The sequence below is a fragment of the Panicum virgatum genome, chromosome 4N (genome assembly GCF_016808335.1).
Source record: "Panicum virgatum strain AP13 chromosome 4N, P.virgatum_v5, whole genome shotgun sequence".
NCBI classification, from domain to species: Eukaryota; Viridiplantae; Streptophyta; class Magnoliopsida; order Poales; family Poaceae; genus Panicum; species Panicum virgatum.
Window position 1 is genome coordinate 45,393,266 of NC_053148.1, and position 21,868 is coordinate 45,415,133.

Consider the following 21,868-nt stretch of genomic DNA (forward strand, 5'->3'; position numbering starts at 1 on the left):
CATTTTCGCAGAATTGAGACCCGACAGCAAAAGGAAAGGGAAAGGCGACGTTTCTTTCTCCTCGTTCCGGCGCCCTACCAGTACCGGGAGTGTGAGCTGCTGTTCTGCTCGAACGCCGCTTGTCGCGCGCACCGCGGCCTCGATCCGACGAGCTAGTAAGTTCCCCTCAGTTCCATAAGTTCATCGGATTTGAAAGCTTGGTTTTCTCGTGATCGCGATTCGGCTCCCTGAGTAGCGTCGCTCCGGCTAGTGAAGTCTTGCCGCTTCCCTGTTTCTTGGATAACTTCTTCACTTTATTACTGTTCGTGATAGATTTCTTGGCAATTAATTGCTCCTCCACTTCGATTTCCTTTTTGCCGGGTTTCTACTGAAGAGTTAAGATCGCCTGGCAGAGCGATGGTTCTGAGCTCTAACTGATATCTAGAAAAGAGGGGAAACACTTTTCTGGATCGATTAATCCAAGATCTTATACTAGCTATTGAAACGAGCGAGGTTGTTGGGTGAAATAGGTGGCCTCTTGGATTCTGGATTGCTGGGACGTGAAATATACGGTAGCTTCTTTGTAGCAATCCCCATTTCGTTTCTTGTTTGTTTATTGGTTGCTTTGTTGGTCAGCTCGATTACCGTGATAGACATCCGTCGAATGTTTCTTTGATCCTGTAAAAGGAAAGATTTTCTTGGATTTTGTGTGACAAGAGGCATCGGGAAGACGGGAACTGGGAAGTGTCTGAAACTATCTATCCTACACAGAAGTTACAGTTAAAAGACACGCTAATGAATGCTTTTCCCCCCTGGGGTGGGGGCCGGTGGGAGCCTATTTCTCTACTGCTCTATTGTTTGCTTCTTGTTGGAATTGGAATATAATCTCTAGAGAATCCCATCAGATCAGTAAGGTCTCATGAAGTAACATAATGAGTAGGAATGCCATCAGGCATTTCCTAGGTCTAATCAGGCAAACAGTGAACGTTAAGGAGTGTAATGCTGGGAAAATGGGTTTTCTTTTAGCTGCTTTGAGCCTTGTTTCCAGTATTTCTTGCAATCCTTTGGATGCATGCTGCTTGAGTTACAGCAATGTACCACTGCTTGTTTTCTCTGAAGCTGATCGCTGTCAATGTTCATTGTGAGGTAGCATGTCCGGGGAACAGGATCATGTTAGTAAAAGCTCTAGCTCAAGCATCAGCAGCAGTACTCTGGAGAGCGAGGAGGAAGTAAGTGTAACCATTGGTAGCCTCCTTGCCCAAGCAAAGAATAGCAGTGGACATAGTCTTGGGAAGCGCCTGTCCCATTTGGGATCAATACCGGTAATCGAGATTCCAGAGTCAGTCAGATGTTTGTTTCTTTATGTAGTTGTACTCTTATTTGCATTATTGAACTTTACATAACTTCATTGGTATAGTACTCAATACTCCCTCCATCATTTTGCTATGGTACCTGATCAAACTAGTAAATTTTGGCCTGCGATTTGTCAACCAATATACAAGTTTCTGTGATACAAAACTGATAGTGTTAAATTTATATTTGGAAGTGTTGTACTCTTAGTGATAATATATCATGAAAGAAGGCAACAACGTTCTCTTTTACCAATTGTGCTACTGCTAAATCGAAACAACTATTCTAATGTCATATTATGTATTTTTACATCAATAATCCTGTAAGTCTGTAATGTCCTTTGCTTTGCACTAGCAGGTTTTCTGCTAAGTTTTATGATCTAGTTAGTAACTCTCTCCTTTATGACAGTACACTCCCCGAATTAATGGAAAAATTCCCAATGTTGATAATGCAACACTGGATCACGAAAGATTGCTGGAAAGGTAAAATATCATCTGTCAGTCTCACTTCATACGAGCAACACAAGAAGCTACACTGTTGGAATTAGTGTTGTGGAATTATACATGTTTTTCTTAACTGTAGCTACAAGTGTTGTGTGCTTTCTTTTATAGTTTATGTTAAGTTCATTTACCATTAAGGTTCTTTTGACAGGTTGGGCACTTATGGTTTGGCTGAATTTCAAATAGAGGGGGATGGAAATTGTCAGGTTTGTTTTTCAAGCACTAGTGTACATTTCATTCCGTTCATTGAATATATTATGCTGCACCATCAGCATCTGAGTCTTCTAGGTTGCTTGTAATTTAGCTCTCTCATAGAGTGCTGCTGTTACCTCATACTGAAAAATTAATTGGTCTCTCCTAGAAGGAAATTTATTTGGTCTGGGTTGTTTGAGCTCAAAATATTAAGCAATCAAGCAATACATGGCTTCCTGAACTCTTCTCTTCCTAAATGATGTACTGTTTCAGTTCCGAGCTTTGGCAGACCAGATATTTCACAATCCTGACTATCACAAACATGTGAGGAAGGCTGTCATGAAACAGGTTTGATTTCCTTGTGGCCTTCATTTCCAGGCTTCCTTTGACCAATAGATACATTACCACACTACATATTTAATCATACGTAATTGTACTGGAACACCCTGTATTTCAGCTAAAGGAATTCAGAAAACAGTATGAAAGCTATGTACCGATGGAATATAAGGTGTATTTGAAGAGAATGAAAAGGTTCCTACTGAACACTGATTTGAGTTGCTCATCAATTCACTGTCCAGAGAGATACTCCTTTTTCAGTTACTTATCTGTATATTCATAAGTGTTTTTCTGCAGATCTGGGGAATGGGGAGATCATCTGACTTTACAAGCGGCTGCAGATCGGGTAATATAGCACTTAAGAGTTAAGAGTTTCAAGCTAGTTGATTTGTTTCTGGGTAAAATTAACTTTTAACTGCATATTTTTCCACATAATTTTCTTATGTATGTAGCTCGATATCCTTTTTCCTATGAACCCAAGGGCAAGTTGTGAAACTAATAAAAGTGGTTGATACTATTGGCTCACATTTGATGTGGATTTGCTTGGTAATCCTCATCAAAGATGCCTCATGTTCCTTTTTTTTTTTGAATTATGCAGTTTAAATTTTAACATCACTTGTTGGTTCATCAGTTTGGTTTTTGCTTGTTTTTACGTTCCCCTTTAGAAATATCTTGTTTTTATTAGTATGTGTTGTTACAGCATAAGTATATCTAATGTCTGTAAACTGTATATTGTCTAACTCCTCTTGTTTCTCTAATTGCTTGCAGTTTGGTGCCAAAATTTGTTTGCTGACATCATTTAGAGACACCTGCTTGATTGAAATAGTCCCCAGGGAACTGACTCCCACGAAAGGTTAGAGCTTGGATTACTCTGGTGCTCCAGTGCTAAGATATTTGGTTTCAAGTCAAATTCTATGTCGTCAGTATCCATTCTGCTCTTGAGATACTTCTGAATTGTATTTTTGCAAGGCCAACTGGATGGTTCCTTTTGTAGTATGTTTAAGTTCGAGGTTCCACAGGAAATTTGACATCTACCCCTTTGCTCGCACATATTTTTGCAGTGCTTTGGCTAAGCTGCTGGTGTGAGGTCCACTATAATTCCTTATATGGAATTGACGGTGTGTATTTTTCTTAGACCTGGGTGCACTAGCAATTTGCATTTTACAAATTTACACCATCGAATTTAGCGGAACCTAAACTGTATTTTCCCGGTTGCTGGTTAGTTATAAATGAGTTCCTTTTATGCAATCTGCAGATCTCTTGACTCGCAAGACCAAGAAGAAGCACTGGCTGTTCTAGGGTTGATTCTGAAGCTTCTCTGAGTAGCCATGTTCTTTGCAGCCAGTGTAGACTCTTTTGTAGTTACTAGCCAGCCAGTACTGTAGCATATCCTGAGCCTACGTAGGCTTTGCCCTCTTATGTACAGTTAATTTCACTCTTGTTGCTCAAAAAATCCTGTAAACCTTCCTCAAGGAACAAACCTGGAACTGCACAACTTTCAGATGCATGAGTCTCATGTTCCTTTTACATGGCGGTGTAGTTTTTGCCTTCGCAATGTACATTATAGTTTTCGTGATCTTTGCAGGTGAATGCTTAATTATTAACACTCTGAGTGTGCTTGCATGAGCTAAACAGCTGACATGTAGAACGTACTACCATTGGCATTTTGATATAGCAGTTGGGGTTGCGTTCTCTTTGATTTTGATTCGGATTCGAATAAAAAACTAGAAAATGCATAGGGTAATTAGAACTTTGGAGGCCAGCACGTCAAATATTTCATCATTCCTACTCGCCATGGCCCATCTGCCGAAACAGGCCATTTTCATGGATAGGCCGGGCCATTTTGGCCCCTAGCCGCGAGTTCAGCCCAGCCCGGGCTGTGCAGAGGCGAGGGGAGGAGAGATGGGGCACGGCCGCACGGCCGCACGCAGCGAGCCAGCGAGCGGTCTCCGGACGCCATTGCTGACGGTTGCAGAAGCTCCCCGTGCGACGAGAAATTTCCATGCGTCCAATTTCCCCGGACCGTGGAGGCGTTGAATCGTGCGTGAGCCATTACGTAGCGTCGACAACCCCCACTCAGCTGCCCGCCGTCCCATCGCCGTCGAAGAGATCCCCGCCTCTGACTTTCTTGTTTCACTCAGCATCGTCCCGCACGGGTGGAGAAACTGAAACACCATCCCAACCAATCCGGAACCTGATTCGGTGGTCACCTCCAATTTCATCAGTACCGAATCCCAGGGCCAATAAGAATCGCTCCTTTTAAGTTCTCTCCGAGCTTAATCTGATCGTGCTGCTCGGGCTCCGAACTTGAGATTGCGATTTGAGGAGTTGCGGGAGGGAGATGGCGCAGAGCAAGGAGGAGTTCTTGGAGCAGTTCGGCGGGGACTACGGCTACCCGGACGCTCCCAGGGGCATCGACGAGCTGCGCGCCGCCGATTTCAAGCGGCTGGAAGGTGTGAATTCGCGACCTTTCCGATTCATATGCGAAAACTTTAAACTGAATTTGTTGGTTTCTTGTTAAAAAGAGAGAGAGAGGCAGAGAGCTTTCTGATGTTTGTTGCCGTGGCTCATGCACTCTTGCACTGGTAAATTTGAGCTTTGTTGTTGTGGCAAAGGGAAGAAGTGATGCCAATTTCGCATTTTAACATTTATGGGAGTTTGCAGCTTACCAGTTTTTAATGATGTGCTGGTATTGAACTTCTGATGAGCAGGGATGGTTTACCTGGACCATGCCGGTGCAACACTCTACTCAGAGGCACAGATGGCGGATGTTGCCAAAGACCTTATGTCGAATGTCTACGGAAATCCCCGTATCCTTAAATTTGGAATTTGTGTTCGCAAGAGACATTGCTGTTTTTCTTTTTGTTGATAGCCATTTACTTAGAAAGTTATTGTGGCTGTGTTCTTTGACATGCTTTTTAGATAGCCAGAGCGATTCAAGCATGGCTACAAGCGACCTTGTCACTTCTATGCGACATCTGGTACTGCATATTATAAAAATTTCAGACTTACCAGTTCTTGTATTTGTGTTTTCAACTATCTATCAACTTTTTATATTCAATGCAAAGAACCTACTTTACGGTGCTGCAACAGTTTTCTGGGCAAAAGAACGCCAATGCTGGTGATTGGCATCCATTATTTATTTTATGCTGAAAATCTTAACTATTTTCATGTCCATTTCAGCCTGTGGTCTAAAATAGAAATACTTGATCACATGTAACTAAAGTTAGACAGGAGTATGGGTATAGTTTGCATGCTTCATTCTGATCTAAGGAAATGCAAATTGATGCTAACATCTTACACCGTTGTATGCACTTGAGAGAAGTTGCAACCAGCTCTTTCTTGCTTTTGATACAAACTTTATCCCCACAGGTCCTAAAATACTTCAATGCATCTCCAAGGGACTATAAATGTATATTTACCTCCGGGGCCACAGCAGCTCTGAAACTTGTCGGCGAATGTTTTCCATGGAGTGGAGATAGCTGCTACATGTACACAATGGAAAATCATAATAGTGTGCTTGGGATAAGAGAGTATCCTACCATGATTTTAACTCTACTTACTGACTAGCTAAGGCATATATCACTTTGCAAGTGCATGCTCTAATGGCAAAATGTGCCATAGCTTGATACTCTGATGCCCTCGAACTCGAATACAGAACAGTTGCTTTCCTTTTCTGTTCCCTTTATCAGTAGGTTCTGTAAAGTTCTCAAATTGAACTTTGTGGAACTGAGTTCTTTTCTTGGTAGCCTATATTAATGGTTGAGAAACTCAAATTGACGCACACTGTTAAAATGCACATTGGTTCAGGGCATCTTTTAGATTTTGTGTGTCCTTAATGTATTCATAGGTATGCTCTGAGCAAAGGAGCTACTGTATCAGCAGTTGATATTGAAGAGGTTGTTGATCCATCAAAGAACCAGGGATGTGATAGTTTGTTTAAGATTTCAAAACGCTCAAACCAAAGAAGAGGTGACGATGTGCTTTTGCATAATTATCAGAATGGAAGCCTGACAGCTATTTCAGGTAAGCACCTTAAAGGTATAAATGTGTTTCTTCAGCTGTGACGCTTTGTTCCCCGATCTGGCTGCTAATCTATAGCCATGCTGATGTGATTCTTATCTCTCTCTTTCTCTGTGGTTCAGGAAACAATTTAAATCTATTTGCATTCCCTTCAGAGTGCAATTTCTCAGGGCATAAGTTCAACCTCAGCTTGGTCAAGCTCATCAAGGAAGGGAAATTCATCGGTACATCACAGCAACAGTAAGTAGGAAACCCCATATTTTGGTCATAACATTGATTTGAACTAAAGAAGGAAGTTTTTTTATTTTTAAAGAGAAGGGATTGGAATCACGGTAGCAGTAGATTCGATGAATACAAGGCCGTACTGTACTAGACAAGTAACTGAATCTGTCTAGCAGTCCTCCCATTTTCCTTGGATTCTGGTATCTTTGACATGCTTATTGAGTACTTGAATTTCAGGGGCCGCTGGATGGTTTTGATAGATGCTGCAAAAGGATGTACAACTGAACCACCAAACTTAACTGTGTATCCTGCTGATTTTGTTGTCTGTTCATTCTACAAGGTAATCTAGGTACAACTATTTTGTTTGGAAGGCCTTGTTTAAAAGATGTAACCAATTGTTATCCTCTGGTGAACTTGCAGATATTTGGCTATCCAACTGGTCTTGGTGCCTTAATTGTAAAAAATGGTACCACAACAAGCAGTTTTCATTTTCTATTATTATTGTGTCATTTCCTTTCCTTCTATTCCGCATACATTGCTTTAAGATATATTCTAGAGGATAAGATAAATTAAGTTGCTACAATAATTTTTACATAGATAATGGCGATCCTCTTCCCAAGAAAGCGGAAAATGCTCTAATGATCTCTTCCCTACTTTTTGTTCTATGGCAGAGGCTGCTGGTTTACTGAACAAGACGTACTTCAGTGGAGGTTAGGACTTTAATGTGCTGCTTAGTTTTGATTTTGTTTGTTTCTTGTCCTGCTTTTTAGTTACCTTTTGGAATTCTTTTTAACATAGGAACGGTGGCTGCTTCAATTGCTGACATTGACTATGTTCAGAAAAGAAAGAGCATTGAAAATGTTCTTGAGGATGGAACAATCTCATTCTTGAGCATATCCTCTCTTCGATATGGGTTTAAGATAATCGACATGCTAACTATTTCAGCTATTGCAAGGTACCTATCAGAGGTTGTTTTTGGTTCTAATGTTCTGTATATGATGTACTAACACAGTTCTTCTCTTGTAGGCATACTGCATCTCTTGCTACTTATGTGAGAAGGAAAATGATGGACTTGAAGCACAGCAATGAGAAAAATGTTTGCATAATCTACGGACAACAAGCTTCTAAGGTACCATAACCCAGTCACTTGATGCCTTTTTGTTTTTTGCTTTTGCTTTCTTCTACCTCTAGGGAGTTATCACAATTAGCAGAAGAGATACACATCATGAAGATAATATGGACTTCTCTTAATTTTTGATAACTCTGCGTATTTATTATTGCTAATAACTTTTGTTTTAGGTGAAAGATCTGAAGATGGGTCCTACAATCACATTCAATTTGAAAAGAGAAGATTGCACCTGGTTTGGATACCGCGAAGTGGAGAAGCTTGCTTGCTTGTCAGGAATTCATCTGCGTGTAAGGGCAAAATTGAGCTATCATATTCCTCTGATCCTCGCTTTCTCTCTTTTTATATGGTTTATGGATTTACCTAAGTTTCACATGATAACTAGTAAACTACGCTTGAAGGAATCACGATTCTGGGAGTCTGAACTATTTTCTTATTGATACTTTTTTTTTTCTGGGCTCAGTTGAGAATGTGAATAAACATTTAGTCAGTATCATCAATGCTAGATTTATGAACAAGTACCATGGTGTAATACACGTCTGCGCGTGTTTTTTTTCTTTTTCTTTTTCATATATTGGAATATCATAATTTTGGGTTATGCAAATATATGCATATGTCAGTTAACTCAAGCTTATTTCAACTGCTTCTGGGATCTTGGCTCAATTCGTTCTTCTGCTGTTTTCCAGACAGGCTGCTTCTGTAACCCTGGTGCATGTGCTAAGTACCTTGGCTTGTCACACTCAGATCTAGTTTCTAATTTTGAGGTACACAATACCACCTTATTTGCTCAACACAACAACAACAATATTATTATGCCTTACAAAAGTAGTGTCTTGCCGACATGTTAGGCTGGGCATGTTTGCTGGGATGATAATGACATAATAAACGGAAGACCAACTGGTGCTGTGAGGATATCATTTGGCTACATGTCCACATATGAAGATGCAGAGGTGCGATATTTTTTTCCATTTTACTTATTTGGAGGTCCATCTCTAAGCTGTTATCTCTCATCTTATAACTCTTTATTTAAATTTTGCTAGGAATTTCTTAAGTTTCTGCAGTCATCTTTTGTGTCCAAAGCTGTAGGATTGAACAATGGCTACATGGTGAATATGGATACTCTTCATTTAGTAGGTAATGACATAATTGCCTTAAAATATGAATCCGATCATATATTGTGTTTTTATATTTTCGCATTCATTTAAATTTTTGACTGATATGGTTTATTATTGCAGATGATTGGAGCCAACAAGCTACTTCAGATATCCGCTTAAAATCCATAACTATATATCCTGTGAAATCTTGCCAAGGATTTAGTGTGCAGGGTTGGCCACTGACAACTGGTGGTATGCATAAATTTCAAACCTAACAGCTGTCTTTCATTTGTAGCTTTGGCTACAATTATTTTGGTGGCATTATATATGCACTTCATAAATATGTTGTCTTTTTTTTTTAACTTAGGTTTAAAATATGATAGAGAATGGCTTCTCCAAGGATCAGGTGGTGAAATTTTGACACAGAAAAAGGTAACTGAAATATTATTTTTTGTCCTTTATGTGTTAAACTTATAAAATCTGGGTGGTGATTTTATGTTCTCCCGAAACCTGAAAGCACAATTTCCAAAGCAAAGTGAGGGCATCATCTGCAACCAGTCGTTACTTTTTGCAAAATAGTTTTATGATTGCCAGAAAAGCGTTCTTTAGGATGCTATGTGCGAAGTAATTTTTATTTATTTGTTTCTTAACTGCTGTATTTATTGCATGAAGTAGAAGTCTTATTCTTTACAGCATAATTAGCATAAGACAAAGGCATGAACATGTCAACATAATATATTTCTTACCAAACATATGTAGAACTGCATTTTTCTAATAGTCTGCTCAAAATCAGTTATCAAATCTGTGTTAAGGGCTTGCATCTAATCTTAGGCAACATTCATTTCAGGTGCCAGAGTTGAGTTCTATCCGCACATTGATTGACCTGGAACTTGGGAAACTCTTCTTAGAGTCTCCAAAGCGCAAGGATAAATTGCAAATATCTGTTCTAGAGAATTTGACTCATATAAGTGCAGAAGTAGATGTTTATGGTCAAAGGTATGATTATGGAATTGTGTACATGTTCACCTTGTATGAGTACGACAATATCTGTTTTCACACTCATCTCTTCTCCCATCTTCTTTTGTATACTATTCCCCATATAGTCAGGGACGACACCACGTTCATCTTTCCTGGTGCGTGTGATAGTCCAAATGAAAATGTATAGTGGAGCAATTACTTGAGAATTATAGGGTTGCTAGGGACATTATAAGGAGGTGCACCAGAGTGCTCTTGCATCTAGCCTCGCCCCTGCATATAGTTCTCTTGATCCTAATTTTCCTTTGGGTTTATTTAGGTTAAATTTATTTGGTGATATTATATCACAGATAGCTTTAGATTTATTGATAATAATGACAAGTTTCGGCAAATTACTTCAGGTATGAGGTGCAAACTTACGGTGACAAGGTAAACTCCTGGTTCAGTGATGCTATTGGACGTCCTTGTACCTTTATGAGATGCACAAGCTCCAAGCACCGTTCCTGCACAATTAACGGCAGGAGAGATCGCCTATGTAGAGATACTCGAAGCAAACTTAGTTTTGTCAACGAAGGACAGCTGCTACTTGTTTCCGAAGAGAGCATATCTGATCTCAACAGCCGGTTAAGTTCAGGTATGCAGTTCTCCTTTCCCCTTATCATAAAAAAGGAAAAAAAAGTTCCTCTGTTCTGTGCCCTGTTTTACTGCGAAAGGACCAAAATGCATGCGACTACCCAATAGGCTTGTACTCGCAGAACCAACCAATATAGCTCTTGTGTTCCAGATTGCTCGATTTCATCAGTACATAGTGTGTACTTTGCATCTATTCTTTTTGGATAACCTTGTTACTATAACTCACTTTGTAGTTACACACTTTCCAGGTAATGTAAATGGTAAGCAACAGATGTTTGTTGACGCAATGAGGTTTCGTCCAAATATTGTTGTCTCTGGGTCTGCATCATACGATGAGGATAACTGGAAAAGGCTTAACATTGGGAAGGCGTATTTTACTGTAAGTGCTTCTCCCTTCAGATTCCATTGTGAGCAGAATTGATCATTTGAGTGCCCACAAGTACCTTTGCCATACTAAGGTGACCATCAAACAGTAAAGAAAAATTAATTGCTGGGCACATTTGCAGAGGCACACTAGACATTGACGATTCGCTGATGTATTATGTACAATGCACACTAATTCTACTTTTGTCAATAGTGAAAATGTAAAAGGGTTAGTCAGTTATCTACTTCGTTAATACTATTGTACTAGCTTTTCAGGCATTTTATCTCATTTGCTGATTCCTATATACTTTTTTCGTTTTTGGATTGGTCCGTGGTGCAGTCTATGGGAGGATGCAACCGTTGTCAAATGATCAACCTATATCAGAGCTCAGGGCAGGTGATCAAGTCAAAAGAACCACTGGCAACTTTAGCATCATATAGACGACAAAAGGTGGGTTCATGTGCTATGATTTGCTTGTCTTTGTTTTTCGGTTCTGTAACTCAACAATTTCACACGTGAGCAGGGTAAAATTTTGTTTGGCATCCTGCTGAACTATGAAGACAGTATGTATGAAGAAGATGATGCCGTTGTAGAGAGATGGATTAAAGTAGGGCAAGAGGTGTATCCTTCTACAGAATGACGTGGGCAGAGATTAGCACAAAGGTTTCACTTGCACAAGAAGCGGAATGGTATAGGCATTCGGAATGTATAGAGTTCTTTTAAAAAAAAGAATGTATAGAGACTCTCAGGTATACCATGTATGTAATAATTTCCTTTTTTTTCATGCCTGTATGTAACACAAAAGGGCTTGAAGCCTGTGTTCCAATCCAAAAAAATATAGAGGGAAAATGAATGAATATAATACGAAAGAAAAAAATGTATATCCAGAAATGGTTCATTTTTTGTAGTTCCTCGGTGAAGTGTGATCAATGTACCAGTGGTATTTGCACGTCGAGGAACTGAATATATGATGCAAATGAACCGGACTCATAATAGTTTGAGATTTGAACTTGATAAGTACTAACTAGGAAGGGCAAGAAAAGAACACGTCCAAGCGTCTAAACCTCTTTACATAATTCGGCAATGGCACTTGTGCCGGTTGTTGCGCCGAGGCGACAGGTGCACTAAAGACTTGGGTGACTGCGAGATTTCAACAGGATTTTGCGGAGGCTCAGGCCTCGGCTGTGCTGTATTACCAGGGGCAAGAGTTAAAGAAAGGGGCAGATCACCAGGGGCAAAGTAAGGGGAACAGGGAAGCTAACAAACGTTATCTCAGATTCAGCCATTCAGGTCATTCAGGTATCATGCAGCAGCAGTTGATGTTAATCATAGCAGCCATACACTATATCCTATACCATTTGTACACAGGAAGGCATCCCACAGAAACGGACAACAAATAAAGGTCAGGACACCAGCTTTAGAGGAGAGGTTAGCGACAGGTTCATGACTTGCTATTCGGCTTTCTTCTCTTGATGGAACAACTTTGCACGGACAACTTTCCTGCATCCAACATATGATATTGCCATTAGACTAACATGCCAAGTAGCATGATTATGGTTCAATGGTGCATGAGAAAAGAAAAGGTTGGATAAGCAGAAGATGACCTTGGAGGGCGATGCTCCTCGTCAGATAACACCTTCAGTAGCCTTTCCTCGAACGGTGTGGTGTGCCAATGAACCCTTTGATCCTGCAAAAGTTGAGTCAGAACCAAAGCACATATACCCTCATATTTTAGACAAGCATTAGTGATAAATGCATACCTCTTTGTATCTGTTGATTGTGTTGGGAATACCATTACCATCCCATGTCTTGGGTAACCTAGGAGTAGGATTCTCAATGTCCCACCCAAGATCAGAAGCATTGAAGCCAGGTCTCTCCGTTACAAAGCTGCACTCATCATATGATTGATTGCCTGCTGCACCCTTAACATCACCTTGGTTCTCAACATCTGTAGTGGAGGAAGATTTCACCCAGTGGGACAGGCTAAAAGCATTCTTTTCATCTGAGTTGGTATTTGATAGTTCTCCGCTATCCAATAATTCCTCAGGAGAGAGTGCTTCTTTTACCAGGCGTGAAAATGATGATGAAGTTTCAGAAAAACCTGATTTAACCACTGAAGTCAAATATGTTTGCTTTGGCTTCTTGACAGAGTCTACTTCCAAATCTTTCCTTTTGGCAGGATTGGATGGTGGCGATGTTGAAGAATCTTCTGTCACTTCCATCTTCTGAAGTCTGTTCTCGATCGGTCTCAGGACCGGGTAGATGAATTGTTTCCGGGTCTGCACATGCTTTCCAGACATAGAAGCCCCTCTATGTGAAGTATAGATTGTTCCAGGGGTCTGCATATCATCCCTGAGAACTAAAGGAGTTGCAAAGGGTGAACCATTACAATCAGCCTGCTTATGTTGCATGTTCTGAAAAGGGTTCTTTCCCAAGAAAGCATGAGGAACTAATTCAACTCCTGGAAGATGCTGGGTGTTGTGGGGATTTTTAGGGGTACCCACAGCCGGGTGGCGGAGCGCACCCGCCTATTCCCAGTGAGGGAGTACTCGGGGAAGTACTAGGCGATGGGGCTGGATCTTCGCTGAGACAAGGACTCAAGAACACTCGATTTAGAGTGGTTCGGGCCGCCGGAGCGTAATACCCTACGTCCACTGGGAGATGTATTGTCTTGGTTGTGTGAATGAACCTATCCTCTGCTGGCCTTGGCTCTTGCCCAGCCTGAGGTTTTCTAGCGGCGCTCCCTCCTTTTATAGATCAAGGGGGAGCGGATACATAGGACGTCGATGCCCCGACAGGTGGGCCCAACGTGAATGCGGCTACAGTGGTAGCGAATCTTTCCTTCGATATGCGTACTGCTGCTCTCCTGTCACAGGGGTCTTCTCTTGTTCCGTCAGCTAGGTGCCCGTTGGAGTAGCGTAGCTTGCGGCGTGGCCTGCTGAGGCTATTATGTAGCGTCATAATGGGTGAAGCCGAGCCGTCGTATCCGACTGTTACGGCAGACTGGCAGACGCGGCATGGGCGGCGCCATCGGCTCCACTGCCTTGGTAATACGCGATCAATAGTGCCCCCTGGTCAGTCAAACGCCTCGGCTTCCACTATATCAAAGTGGATGTCCACCTACTGCAATGAATGCGAAGGTAGGTGGACCTCAATATGGAGACCAAGGACTTCATACACGTGTCGGCCCCGGACCGCCCTGAGGCGGGGCGTCCAAACTTTCCCTTCGAGAGGGGTCCGGTTGCTATCCAGGACCCTATGAGGGGTCCGGGACCCCGCGGGGGTCTGGATTCCTTGGGAGGTCCGGAGCCCTGGCTGCTTGCGCTTGAGCGCCTGTTTTTCCTGGGACACGTGGCGTTCCCAGACCTTCCCCGGCCGCGGAACAGGTCCGGACCTTTGTCGGGAGGACAGGACTTCGGACTGCAGGGGTCCGGCTGTTTGGTTGTAGTCAAGGATGACTACTAAGGCTCTTGCCTAGTCACAGCAAGAGGGGGTACCCCAGTCCTGGGGTACCGACAGTGGCCCCCGGGCCCACCTCGGGAGAGGTATGAACCCGCGGGTGGGGCCACCACCGTGATGTGTTCCGACGCAACTTGATTGCGTTGGTGTGCTCTTGGAGAGAGTGGGCATCCCGGACCCCTGAGGCCGGTATGATTGTTGCCTGGTTTAGGTACTAGAGTGCTCTCCACGGGGCGACGAAGGTGTAGGTTTAGGGTACAGAACCAAGCTAAGCGGCTACACGGACTTCGGATCGCTCAGGGGGTAGCACTACTTCCCGGACCCGGCTTTTGTCGACCGTCTCCGCCGGAGCGGGCCACCGGAGTGGACTTGGAGCGACCGGGGCGAGCGGTCTCCGCCGGAGCGGGCCACCGGAGTGGACTTGGAACGACCGTGGCGAGCGGTCTCCGCCGGAGCGGGCCACCGGAGTGGACTTGGAGCGACCGTGGCGAGCGGTCTCCGCCGGAGCGGGCCACCGGAGTGGACTTGGAACGACCGTGGCGAGCGGTCTCCGCCGGAGCGGGCCACCGGAGTGGACTTGGAGCGACCGTGGCGAGCGGTCTCCGCCGGAGCGGGCCACCGGAGTGGACTTGGAGCGACCGTGGCGAGCGGTCTCCGCCGGAGCGGGCCACCGGAGTGGACTTGGAGCGACCGTGGCGAGCGGTCTCCGCCGGAGCGGGCCACCGGAGTGGACTTGGAGCGACCGTGGCGAGCGGTCTCCGCCGGAGCGGGCCACCGGAGTGGACTTGGAGCGACCGTGGCGAGCGGTCTCCGCCGGAGCGGGCCACCGGAGTGGACTTGGAGCGACCGTGGCTGACAATCCGATGAAGCATGTTACCGGACCTCATAGTAAGGTGCAAAGAAACCAAGCCTTATACTAGAAGAGAGCCCGGGACCTCTAAAGTCAGCAGTCCTGGATACTAGAGTACTTGTAACAGGGTAGTGAAGTACGTAAACTTAGGGTACATTACCAGGCTAAGCCACGCGGAGCTTCTCTACCCCAGGATACAAATACCACTTCTCCAGAGCAGGTCCTTAGGGGTCCGGACCGCCTTCCAGCTAGAAGGGGTGTCTTTACCTGACCACAAGCCAGCAACTTAACTTGGATTGTTAGCAATAAGGGAAACTCCGGTCAAGAGAAAAGAATAGTTAAACCAAGGCGAATAAATGTAATCAGGGTGGAGCCTAGGCAAAACTGAGGAGGAAAATCTCCTTTATTATTGTGGTTGTCACGGTATACATCGGAGGTCGGGATTACGAGGACGGACCTCCACCGCTCCGGACCGCTTTTGCCTGTTTGTGTGATAGGGCCAGAGGTCGGGTTTACAAGGTCGGACCTTGACCGCTCTGGACACACACGTAGACACCACGCTATTACAAAGGAGAAAATCTCTCATTCCTTTCTTAGGAGTAACCTACGGCTGCATGCTATACAGCGTGTTCTTCTTCGGAGGTGAAGGCGCCCTGAACGTGCCTGAACCGCATCATCCAGCATCACCTCGGGAGCTCGGGGGACCCCTCCTTGCCTAAGAGCTGTCACATGCTTACATGGCATGAGACAAATTCTTTGGCTTTGAATGGAAGAGGCCCCCTCCCCCTGCCGTCGCCGTTGCCGATGGAAACCAGAGCCCTTGCGCAGCAGATGGACCGGTGCGACGCGTGGAGAAGTGCGGTCGTTCGCCGGCTTGTCCTTGGTGCTAGCGCCAGGGGCCCCCGCACGAGGAGGCGGGGTCCTGTCTGCAGCAGCACCGAGCAACGCTGAGGTGGATCTCCGGCGCTGGAGACGGCGGGACGACACGGTCAACTTCCTCCGGGATGGCCGTCGGCTCCAGGCTCCATGTTGAGAGAAAGCCTTGAGCCGACACCATGCCACCGCTGAGGAGGCGTGGCCGTTGCTTGAGAGAAAACCTTGAGTCGACGTAGGAGCAGCGGCGCGCAGCGGCGCCTCCGCTGTGCGTTGCTACGCCGGCTCTGAGGTGTCGCGGTGGCGACACACAGCAGGCGCCGCTGCCGTGCGCCGCCGCACCGAGGGCGTCGGAGTGCCGGTGCCATAGCATGCGGAGTGAGTGTGCCTTCCTTCATCTTCAAGTTCGCCGTTGCAGAGGGAGAACACAGCCTAGAGGCCTGAAGATCCAGCCAACGCCTGTCGTCCCCACGGACAGCGCCAAAATGTTGTGGGGATTTTTAGGGGTACCCACAGCCGGGTGGCGGAGCGCACCCGCCTATTCCCAGTGAGGGAGTACTCGGGGAAGTACTAGGCGATGGGGCTGGATCTTCGCTGAGACAAGGACTCAAGAACACTCGATTTAGAGTGGTTCGGGCCGCCGGAGCGTAATACCCTACGTCCACTGGGAGATGTATTGTCTTGGTTGTGTGAATGAACCTATCCTCTGCTGGCCTTGGCTCTTGCCCAGCCTGAGGTTTTCTAGCGGCGCTCCCTCCTTTTATAGATCAAGGGGGAGCGGATACATAGGACGTCGATGCCCCGACAGGTGGGCCCAACGTGAATGCGGCTACAGTGGTAGCGAATCTTTCCTTCGATATGCGTACTGCTGCTCTCCTGTCACAGGGGTCTTCTCTTGTTCCGTCAGCTAGGTGCCCGTTGGAGTAGCGTAGCTTGCGGCGTGGCCTGCTGAGGCTATTATGTAGCGTCATAATGGGTGAAGCCGAGCCGTCGTATCCGACTGTTACGGCAGACTGGCAGACGCGGCATGGGCGGCGCCATCGGCTCCACTGCCTTGGTAATACGCGATCAATAGTGCCCCCTGGTCAGTCAAACGCCTCGGCTTCCACTATATCAAAGTGGATGTCCACCTACTGCAATGAATGCGAAGGTAGGTGGACCTCAATATGGAGACCAAGGACTTCATACACGTGTCGGCCCCGGACCGCCCTGAGGCGGGGCGTCCAAACTTTCCCTTCGAGAGGGGTCCGGTTGCTATCCAGGACCCTATGAGGGGTCCGGGACCCCGCGGGGGTCTGGATTCCTTGGGAGGTCCGGAGCCCTGGCTGCTTGCGCTTGAGCGCCTGTTTTTCCTGGGACACGTGGCGTTCCCAGACCTTCCCCGGCCGCGGAACAGGTCCGGACCTTTGTCGGGAGGACAGGACTTCGGACTGCAGGGGTCCGGCTGTTTGGTTGTAGTCAAGGATGACTACTAAGGCTCTTGCCTAGTCACAGCAAGAGGGGGTACCCCAGTCCTGGGGTACCGACACTGGGTATCTTCAATGCTCAGTTGAGATCGTGCATGATTTTCCTCACATCTGCACATGCGTGGCATAAAAGAAGGCACTGATTTTGTGTTTTCATGATAATGTAACAGAATTTCAGACTTTCGTGTAAATGAGAGCAGTTCGTACCCTTCAGATGTAGTTTCAAATAATGATGCACAGTTTGTTGCTGCTACATCGGTTGGCATGTTATCACACTGCAAGTCCAGAATGAAAGTATCAGATAAGAGAAGTAATAGCGGAGGTGATCTCAGAAGTTTACTCCCACGGTTCCACCCCATTTAGAAGCTCAGCTGGGGTTTCAGATATAGTGCCACATAACTTGAGGTAATTTGCCTGTGTAGAGTTAAGAATGCCATGAAAATTCAACTTTGAAGAGGATAAACATACAATTCCCTCGAGTATGTACTGGCAGTTCATATCTTTCAGAGTCTCACGAGATTATACAAAAATGAAAAATATAAGGGAAAGATTATATAGCTGAAACCTGAGACGCGTACCTCGAGCCTAAGCTCCTCCTCATCAGTGCGACCACCATCAGTCAAATCCTCGTGGCATTTCCCATTCCTTCCTAAACATTTCACAATTGAACAACAAGCACATAAAACACCCACATAACCATAACATCACCGCGCATCCGCCCCCCACCACCACCAAAAAAAAAACAAAAAACAAACGCAATACCTCGGTCGTCGTCCCAGAGCACCTCCGCGGCCCGATCCCCGTGCACAAGCGCATCCTGCACGAGAACACCGAATCGATCATCGCCACGGGACAACCAGATGAGCGCGAAGGAAGCGGGAGGAGGGTCAGGGGCTCGACTTACGCTGGAGCCGGAGCCGCGGCGGGGGCGCGGGCGGAAGCACGCGAGGAGGCAGCCCACGAGGACGGCGTCGAGGAACGCCACCACCGCCCTCGCGATCGCCGCCGCGCACCGGCACATCGCGGGACCGCTCGCGGCGAGCCGCGCTGCCGGTGGAGGCCTAGGGTTTAGCTGCGGCGCCGCGTGCGTGGGGGATCCGGGTGGGAGAGCCGTAGGCGGCTGGAGAGGGGAGACGGCGAGGTGAGGGGAAGCGTTTGAAACGGAACGGGAAGCCGTGGAGGAACTAGGAAGGGAGGGCGTGGGACTACCGAGGGTTCCACGTGGACACGAACGAATTGTGTTGTTGATGGGCTGGGCTGATTTTCGGCTGTCTTGCCGTCCTATGTCCTATCTGGTGTGTTAATGGGCTGTCCTTTTTGTTATGGCGATTTTATTGTTTGGGCCTGCAAAATACAAGGGCTGGGCCTGTGAAGCTTCTTAATTTACTACGGGCTGGGCTGCTGGATCGTCGGCCTAATTGGGGACTATCTCTCTAAAAAAATATCGGGCCCAGAGCCGGACAGCAAGAGCCAAGAAGAGGCCAGGCAAGGCCAAGGCCACGTTGGGCGCCGCCGCGTCATGAAAAATCTCCGGAGCGACCGCGAATTTCCGGCGAATGAATCCCTCTCTGCACCAAGCACCAGGCACAAGCTACTCTGTGTCTCTGTCTAGGCAAGGCACCGCCTGTTTGACAAGCGGAGCCACGAGAGGAGGAAAAACCACACCGAATCATCATCAGGATTCAGGCAGAGACGCCGGCCGTCGTCTCAGCTCGTCGAGATCGCATTTTCATGTGGATCACGCGGCGCCACCGCGCACCACCCGACCACCGCCGCGCGCGCTGCTCCTCGTCAATCCTGCTTCTACACGGCAACCAATTCCCAGTCTCCCGTGAACAGGCCGGAGACTCCTGAACTTTTCGTACTGCGCCTTAACTGCTAGCTGACCTCGCTCTCGCGCTCTGCACTGGAGCCGTCCGCGTCTCTGACCGGGAGGGATTGCCAGTCCCTCGATCTCACGGATTTGATGGACGCGTGAGGAATTGCTATGCCAATGGAGGAGCGATGGGCACGGCCCCCCCGGCGGCCCGCGGCTCCCTCGAGAGGGCGGGGCGGGCATGCATGTCCGGCATCTTGCAACCTCAACCCGGCCGGACAAACCCACGCGCCCGTCGCCGTCCTTGATTTTTGAGGAAGAATTGGCAGTGTGTTCTACTTGTACACACCCTCTTCCGGTCCGACAGAGACCGCGCGCATCTGGAGCTCCGGACACGCGCTCGCAGCGCTGCGGCACCGTACGCCAGGCCGCGAGCCCTTTTCCGGACCAACCCGGCCGCGGGGATGGAGGAGAAGAAGAATTCCAATTCCGAGCCAGTGTCAAGTGATCGGGCCGGCCGGGCCCGGTGGTCCGTGCACGAGGATCCCTTTCACATGCCACGGCAAGTAACACGGGGAGGCAAGGAGAGAAAACTCGCCATGAATGCCGATCGAGATGGCCGATGGGGAGAGGTGGAGAAGAAGAGCCGCCGCCGGAGGGAATCGATCCTCTGGAAGAAGAATTCAACGTGCAGTAGCTTCGTCCGTACGTCGGTTTGACTTCGCCTGTTCTCTCCGAGATCGAATGTTCAGCAAGTTGGGTTTGAAGTTTTGGTGCCGACTGCAGCTAGTAGCCACAGGACCAGTAGCCGCGCTTTGACAAATTCCGGTAAACGGCAGATCTATCCAGGGCACCTAATTTCCGGGAAGATGAGTTTGGAGCGATCATGTCGCTAGTTGCTGTTGATTTCAGACACTGGCCGTTGAAAAATGCACCCAGGTGATCGATTAGCGTACTTCCGTATGTCCCACTATTTCAGCAGTGTACGTACTGCTGCTATTCACTGTTCAGAGATATATATACGGTTCGATCGAAATGGTAAACTGTAAACGCAGTTGATGTCAGGATACATACACAAGAGGACACAGGTACATATACCCTTGATCTTGTTTCTGTTCTGACTCCCGGCGTTTCTCTAGAACATTAATCGTAGCTAGCTCCTGGCAATTCACGCGTACGGTAAATTATTCACTCTCCGTACGGTAAGAAACGGTAAATTGTAAACGCAGTTGGTGGTAGGGCTGGTAGAAAATTGGCTGATTTCGATTATTTTAATAACGTTTTGTGAGAGAGAATAAACCAGAATAGCTCAAAATAAGTCGAAAGTAGATAAGCCGAAACAGCCGACTTGTGTACTTTCGACTTATTTGGGTTATTTCGGCTGTTTGTTTCCGGTTGTCTACTTCCGACTTATTTTGGATTATTTCGGCTGTTTTGGCTGATTTCGGCTGTTTCGGCTTGTCTAATTTCGACTTATTTTAGATTATTTCAGCTTATTTTCTCTCATAAAATGTTATTGAAACAGTCAAAATTAGGCGGTTTTTTACCAGCCAAAATCAGTTCTTCTTATTGTTTTGACTATATGTTCCGATCTAGCATTTCTAGAAGAAGTTAAAAAAGATGTGTGCACACCACTTTGAAACTCTGATCAAGAACATTGCTCTCGCCACCTCGTGCACAAACACTGTAGCAGATTACGACTACACACACCCTACCTGCACACGCGACCTCAGCCGCAGCTTTGCTTAACTGGGAGCTAACCCTTTCTGCATTGGCTTTTTGGGGCCACGGGGCAACCTTTTTCCATTCGATTCGGCAGGGATAAAGTCTCACGAGTAGGCGAGATCGGGAGGAATTCGGACACAACACACAACCACAACACGTGCACATAAAAAAATTTATATAATATTATTTCCTTTTGCTTTTGAAAATAAAGTTGGGATCGAGTTACGTGTGTGCACGAGCTGCTAGCAAATCGACCGGCAGACGAATGAATTTAGTATTAGAACACGTTTCAGATTTCCGAGCACAGCAAGTTTGTACAAAAATTATACATAATTGCAAAAGACATGCATGCCATATTGCTTTATTTGTACTACTTCTGTCCTAAACATAATATACAAACTCTCCTTTCTGAAAAGTTAAATAGTTTTAAGTTTGACCAAATTTATACAAAATATTTTTTAAATATAAATTTGGTTAAATTTTAAATTACTTGACTCCTTGGGAAGTAAGAGTCGCATTATATTTAGGACAGAAAGAGTCAAAGAGTATATATTATTTAATTTCTGATAGGTGCGCCGCCGTCTGATCGATAGTCAATCGAGAGGGTTGCGATACACGATAGCAGCAGTTTTCAAAAGAAGAAAAAGAAAAAAGATACACGTTAGCAGCGAGACTTTGCGATCGAAAAAGGCTGGCGCGTGACGGCCGGAAAGCATGTACGAGCGGCCGCTGTCATGCTGAAACCATGTGAGATTAACAATTTTTTTTGCGGGTCGATTAACAACTGATTGAATAATAATCAGGCGTAGGGTCTGCGTCTAGCTGAGTATTAGGGCGTTTGGTGTGGTGAAAGGAGTGAGGTGTCTGCACAGACTACCCAGTACG

General features: G+C 46.0%; 3 protein-coding genes across 10 annotated transcripts; 2 read left to right on the top strand and 1 right to left on the bottom strand.

Annotated features, from left to right (window-relative positions):
- LOC120671605 (OVARIAN TUMOR DOMAIN-containing deubiquitinating enzyme 11-like) lies at positions 1 to 3,933 on the top strand. 3 transcript variants are annotated; one of them, XM_039951989.1, is made up of 10 exons: positions 1 to 155; positions 1,130 to 1,301; positions 1,738 to 1,811; positions 1,981 to 2,035; positions 2,295 to 2,369; positions 2,479 to 2,552; positions 2,655 to 2,703; positions 3,126 to 3,210; positions 3,419 to 3,475; positions 3,613 to 3,933. In XM_039951989.1, exons 2-10 carry the CDS (start codon positions 1,131 to 1,133, stop codon positions 3,654 to 3,656), a joined length of 684 nt encoding a protein of 227 aa, XP_039807923.1. In that variant the 5' UTR covers positions 1 to 155; position 1,130; the 3' UTR covers positions 3,657 to 3,933. The 3 variants fall into 3 exon arrangements, with proteins under 3 accessions (XP_039807923.1, XP_039807925.1, XP_039807924.1); XM_039951991.1 differs by having other exon boundaries at positions 12 to 155; positions 1,099 to 1,301; XM_039951990.1 differs by having other exon boundaries at positions 14 to 155; positions 1,126 to 1,301.
- Positions 3,934 to 4,259: 326 nt separating this feature from the next.
- Positions 4,260 to 11,692, top strand: LOC120671603 (molybdenum cofactor sulfurase-like). Of its 3 annotated transcripts, XR_005673678.1 has the most exons (23): positions 4,260 to 4,810; positions 5,069 to 5,167; positions 5,280 to 5,338; positions 5,730 to 5,890; positions 6,208 to 6,398; positions 6,503 to 6,620; positions 6,840 to 6,942; positions 7,023 to 7,068; positions 7,274 to 7,312; positions 7,401 to 7,557; positions 7,629 to 7,731; positions 7,902 to 8,018; positions 8,415 to 8,492; positions 8,577 to 8,678; positions 8,769 to 8,862; positions 8,964 to 9,074; positions 9,190 to 9,254; positions 9,670 to 9,818; positions 10,199 to 10,431; positions 10,679 to 10,809; positions 10,937 to 11,022; positions 11,134 to 11,244; positions 11,318 to 11,692. XR_005673678.1 is itself a non-coding variant. In XM_039951983.1 (22 exons), exons 1-22 carry the CDS (start codon positions 4,699 to 4,701, stop codon positions 11,432 to 11,434), a joined length of 2,496 nt encoding a protein of 831 aa, XP_039807917.1. In that variant the 5' UTR covers positions 4,261 to 4,698; the 3' UTR covers positions 11,435 to 11,692. The 3 variants fall into 3 exon arrangements, 2 of the variants coding, with proteins under 2 accessions (XP_039807917.1, XP_039807918.1); XM_039951983.1 differs by lacking the exon at positions 10,937 to 11,022 and having other exon boundaries at positions 4,261 to 4,810; XM_039951984.1 differs by lacking the exon at positions 10,937 to 11,022 and having other exon boundaries at positions 4,261 to 4,810; positions 6,208 to 6,383.
- A 418-nt stretch (positions 11,693 to 12,110) lies between these two features.
- Positions 12,111 to 18,608, bottom strand: LOC120671604 (protein JASON-like). Of its 4 annotated transcripts, XM_039951986.1 has the most exons (9): positions 18,347 to 18,608; positions 18,205 to 18,259; positions 18,021 to 18,091; positions 17,650 to 17,717; positions 17,511 to 17,553; positions 12,739 to 13,271; positions 12,555 to 12,690; positions 12,399 to 12,481; positions 12,111 to 12,294 (listed from the first exon to the last, which is right to left on the bottom strand). In XM_039951986.1, the coding sequence occupies exons 1-9, from the start codon at positions 18,461 to 18,463 to the stop codon at positions 12,246 to 12,248; spliced, it is 1,155 nt and encodes a 384-aa protein (XP_039807920.1). In that variant the 5' UTR covers positions 18,464 to 18,608; the 3' UTR covers positions 12,111 to 12,245. The 4 variants fall into 4 exon arrangements, with proteins under 4 accessions (XP_039807920.1, XP_039807919.1, XP_039807922.1 ...); XM_039951985.1 differs by having other exon boundaries at positions 12,555 to 13,271; positions 18,347 to 18,607; XM_039951988.1 differs by having other exon boundaries at positions 12,555 to 13,271; positions 17,650 to 17,856; positions 18,021 to 18,087; positions 18,347 to 18,364.
- Between the last annotated feature and the right edge of the window lie 3,260 nt (positions 18,609 to 21,868).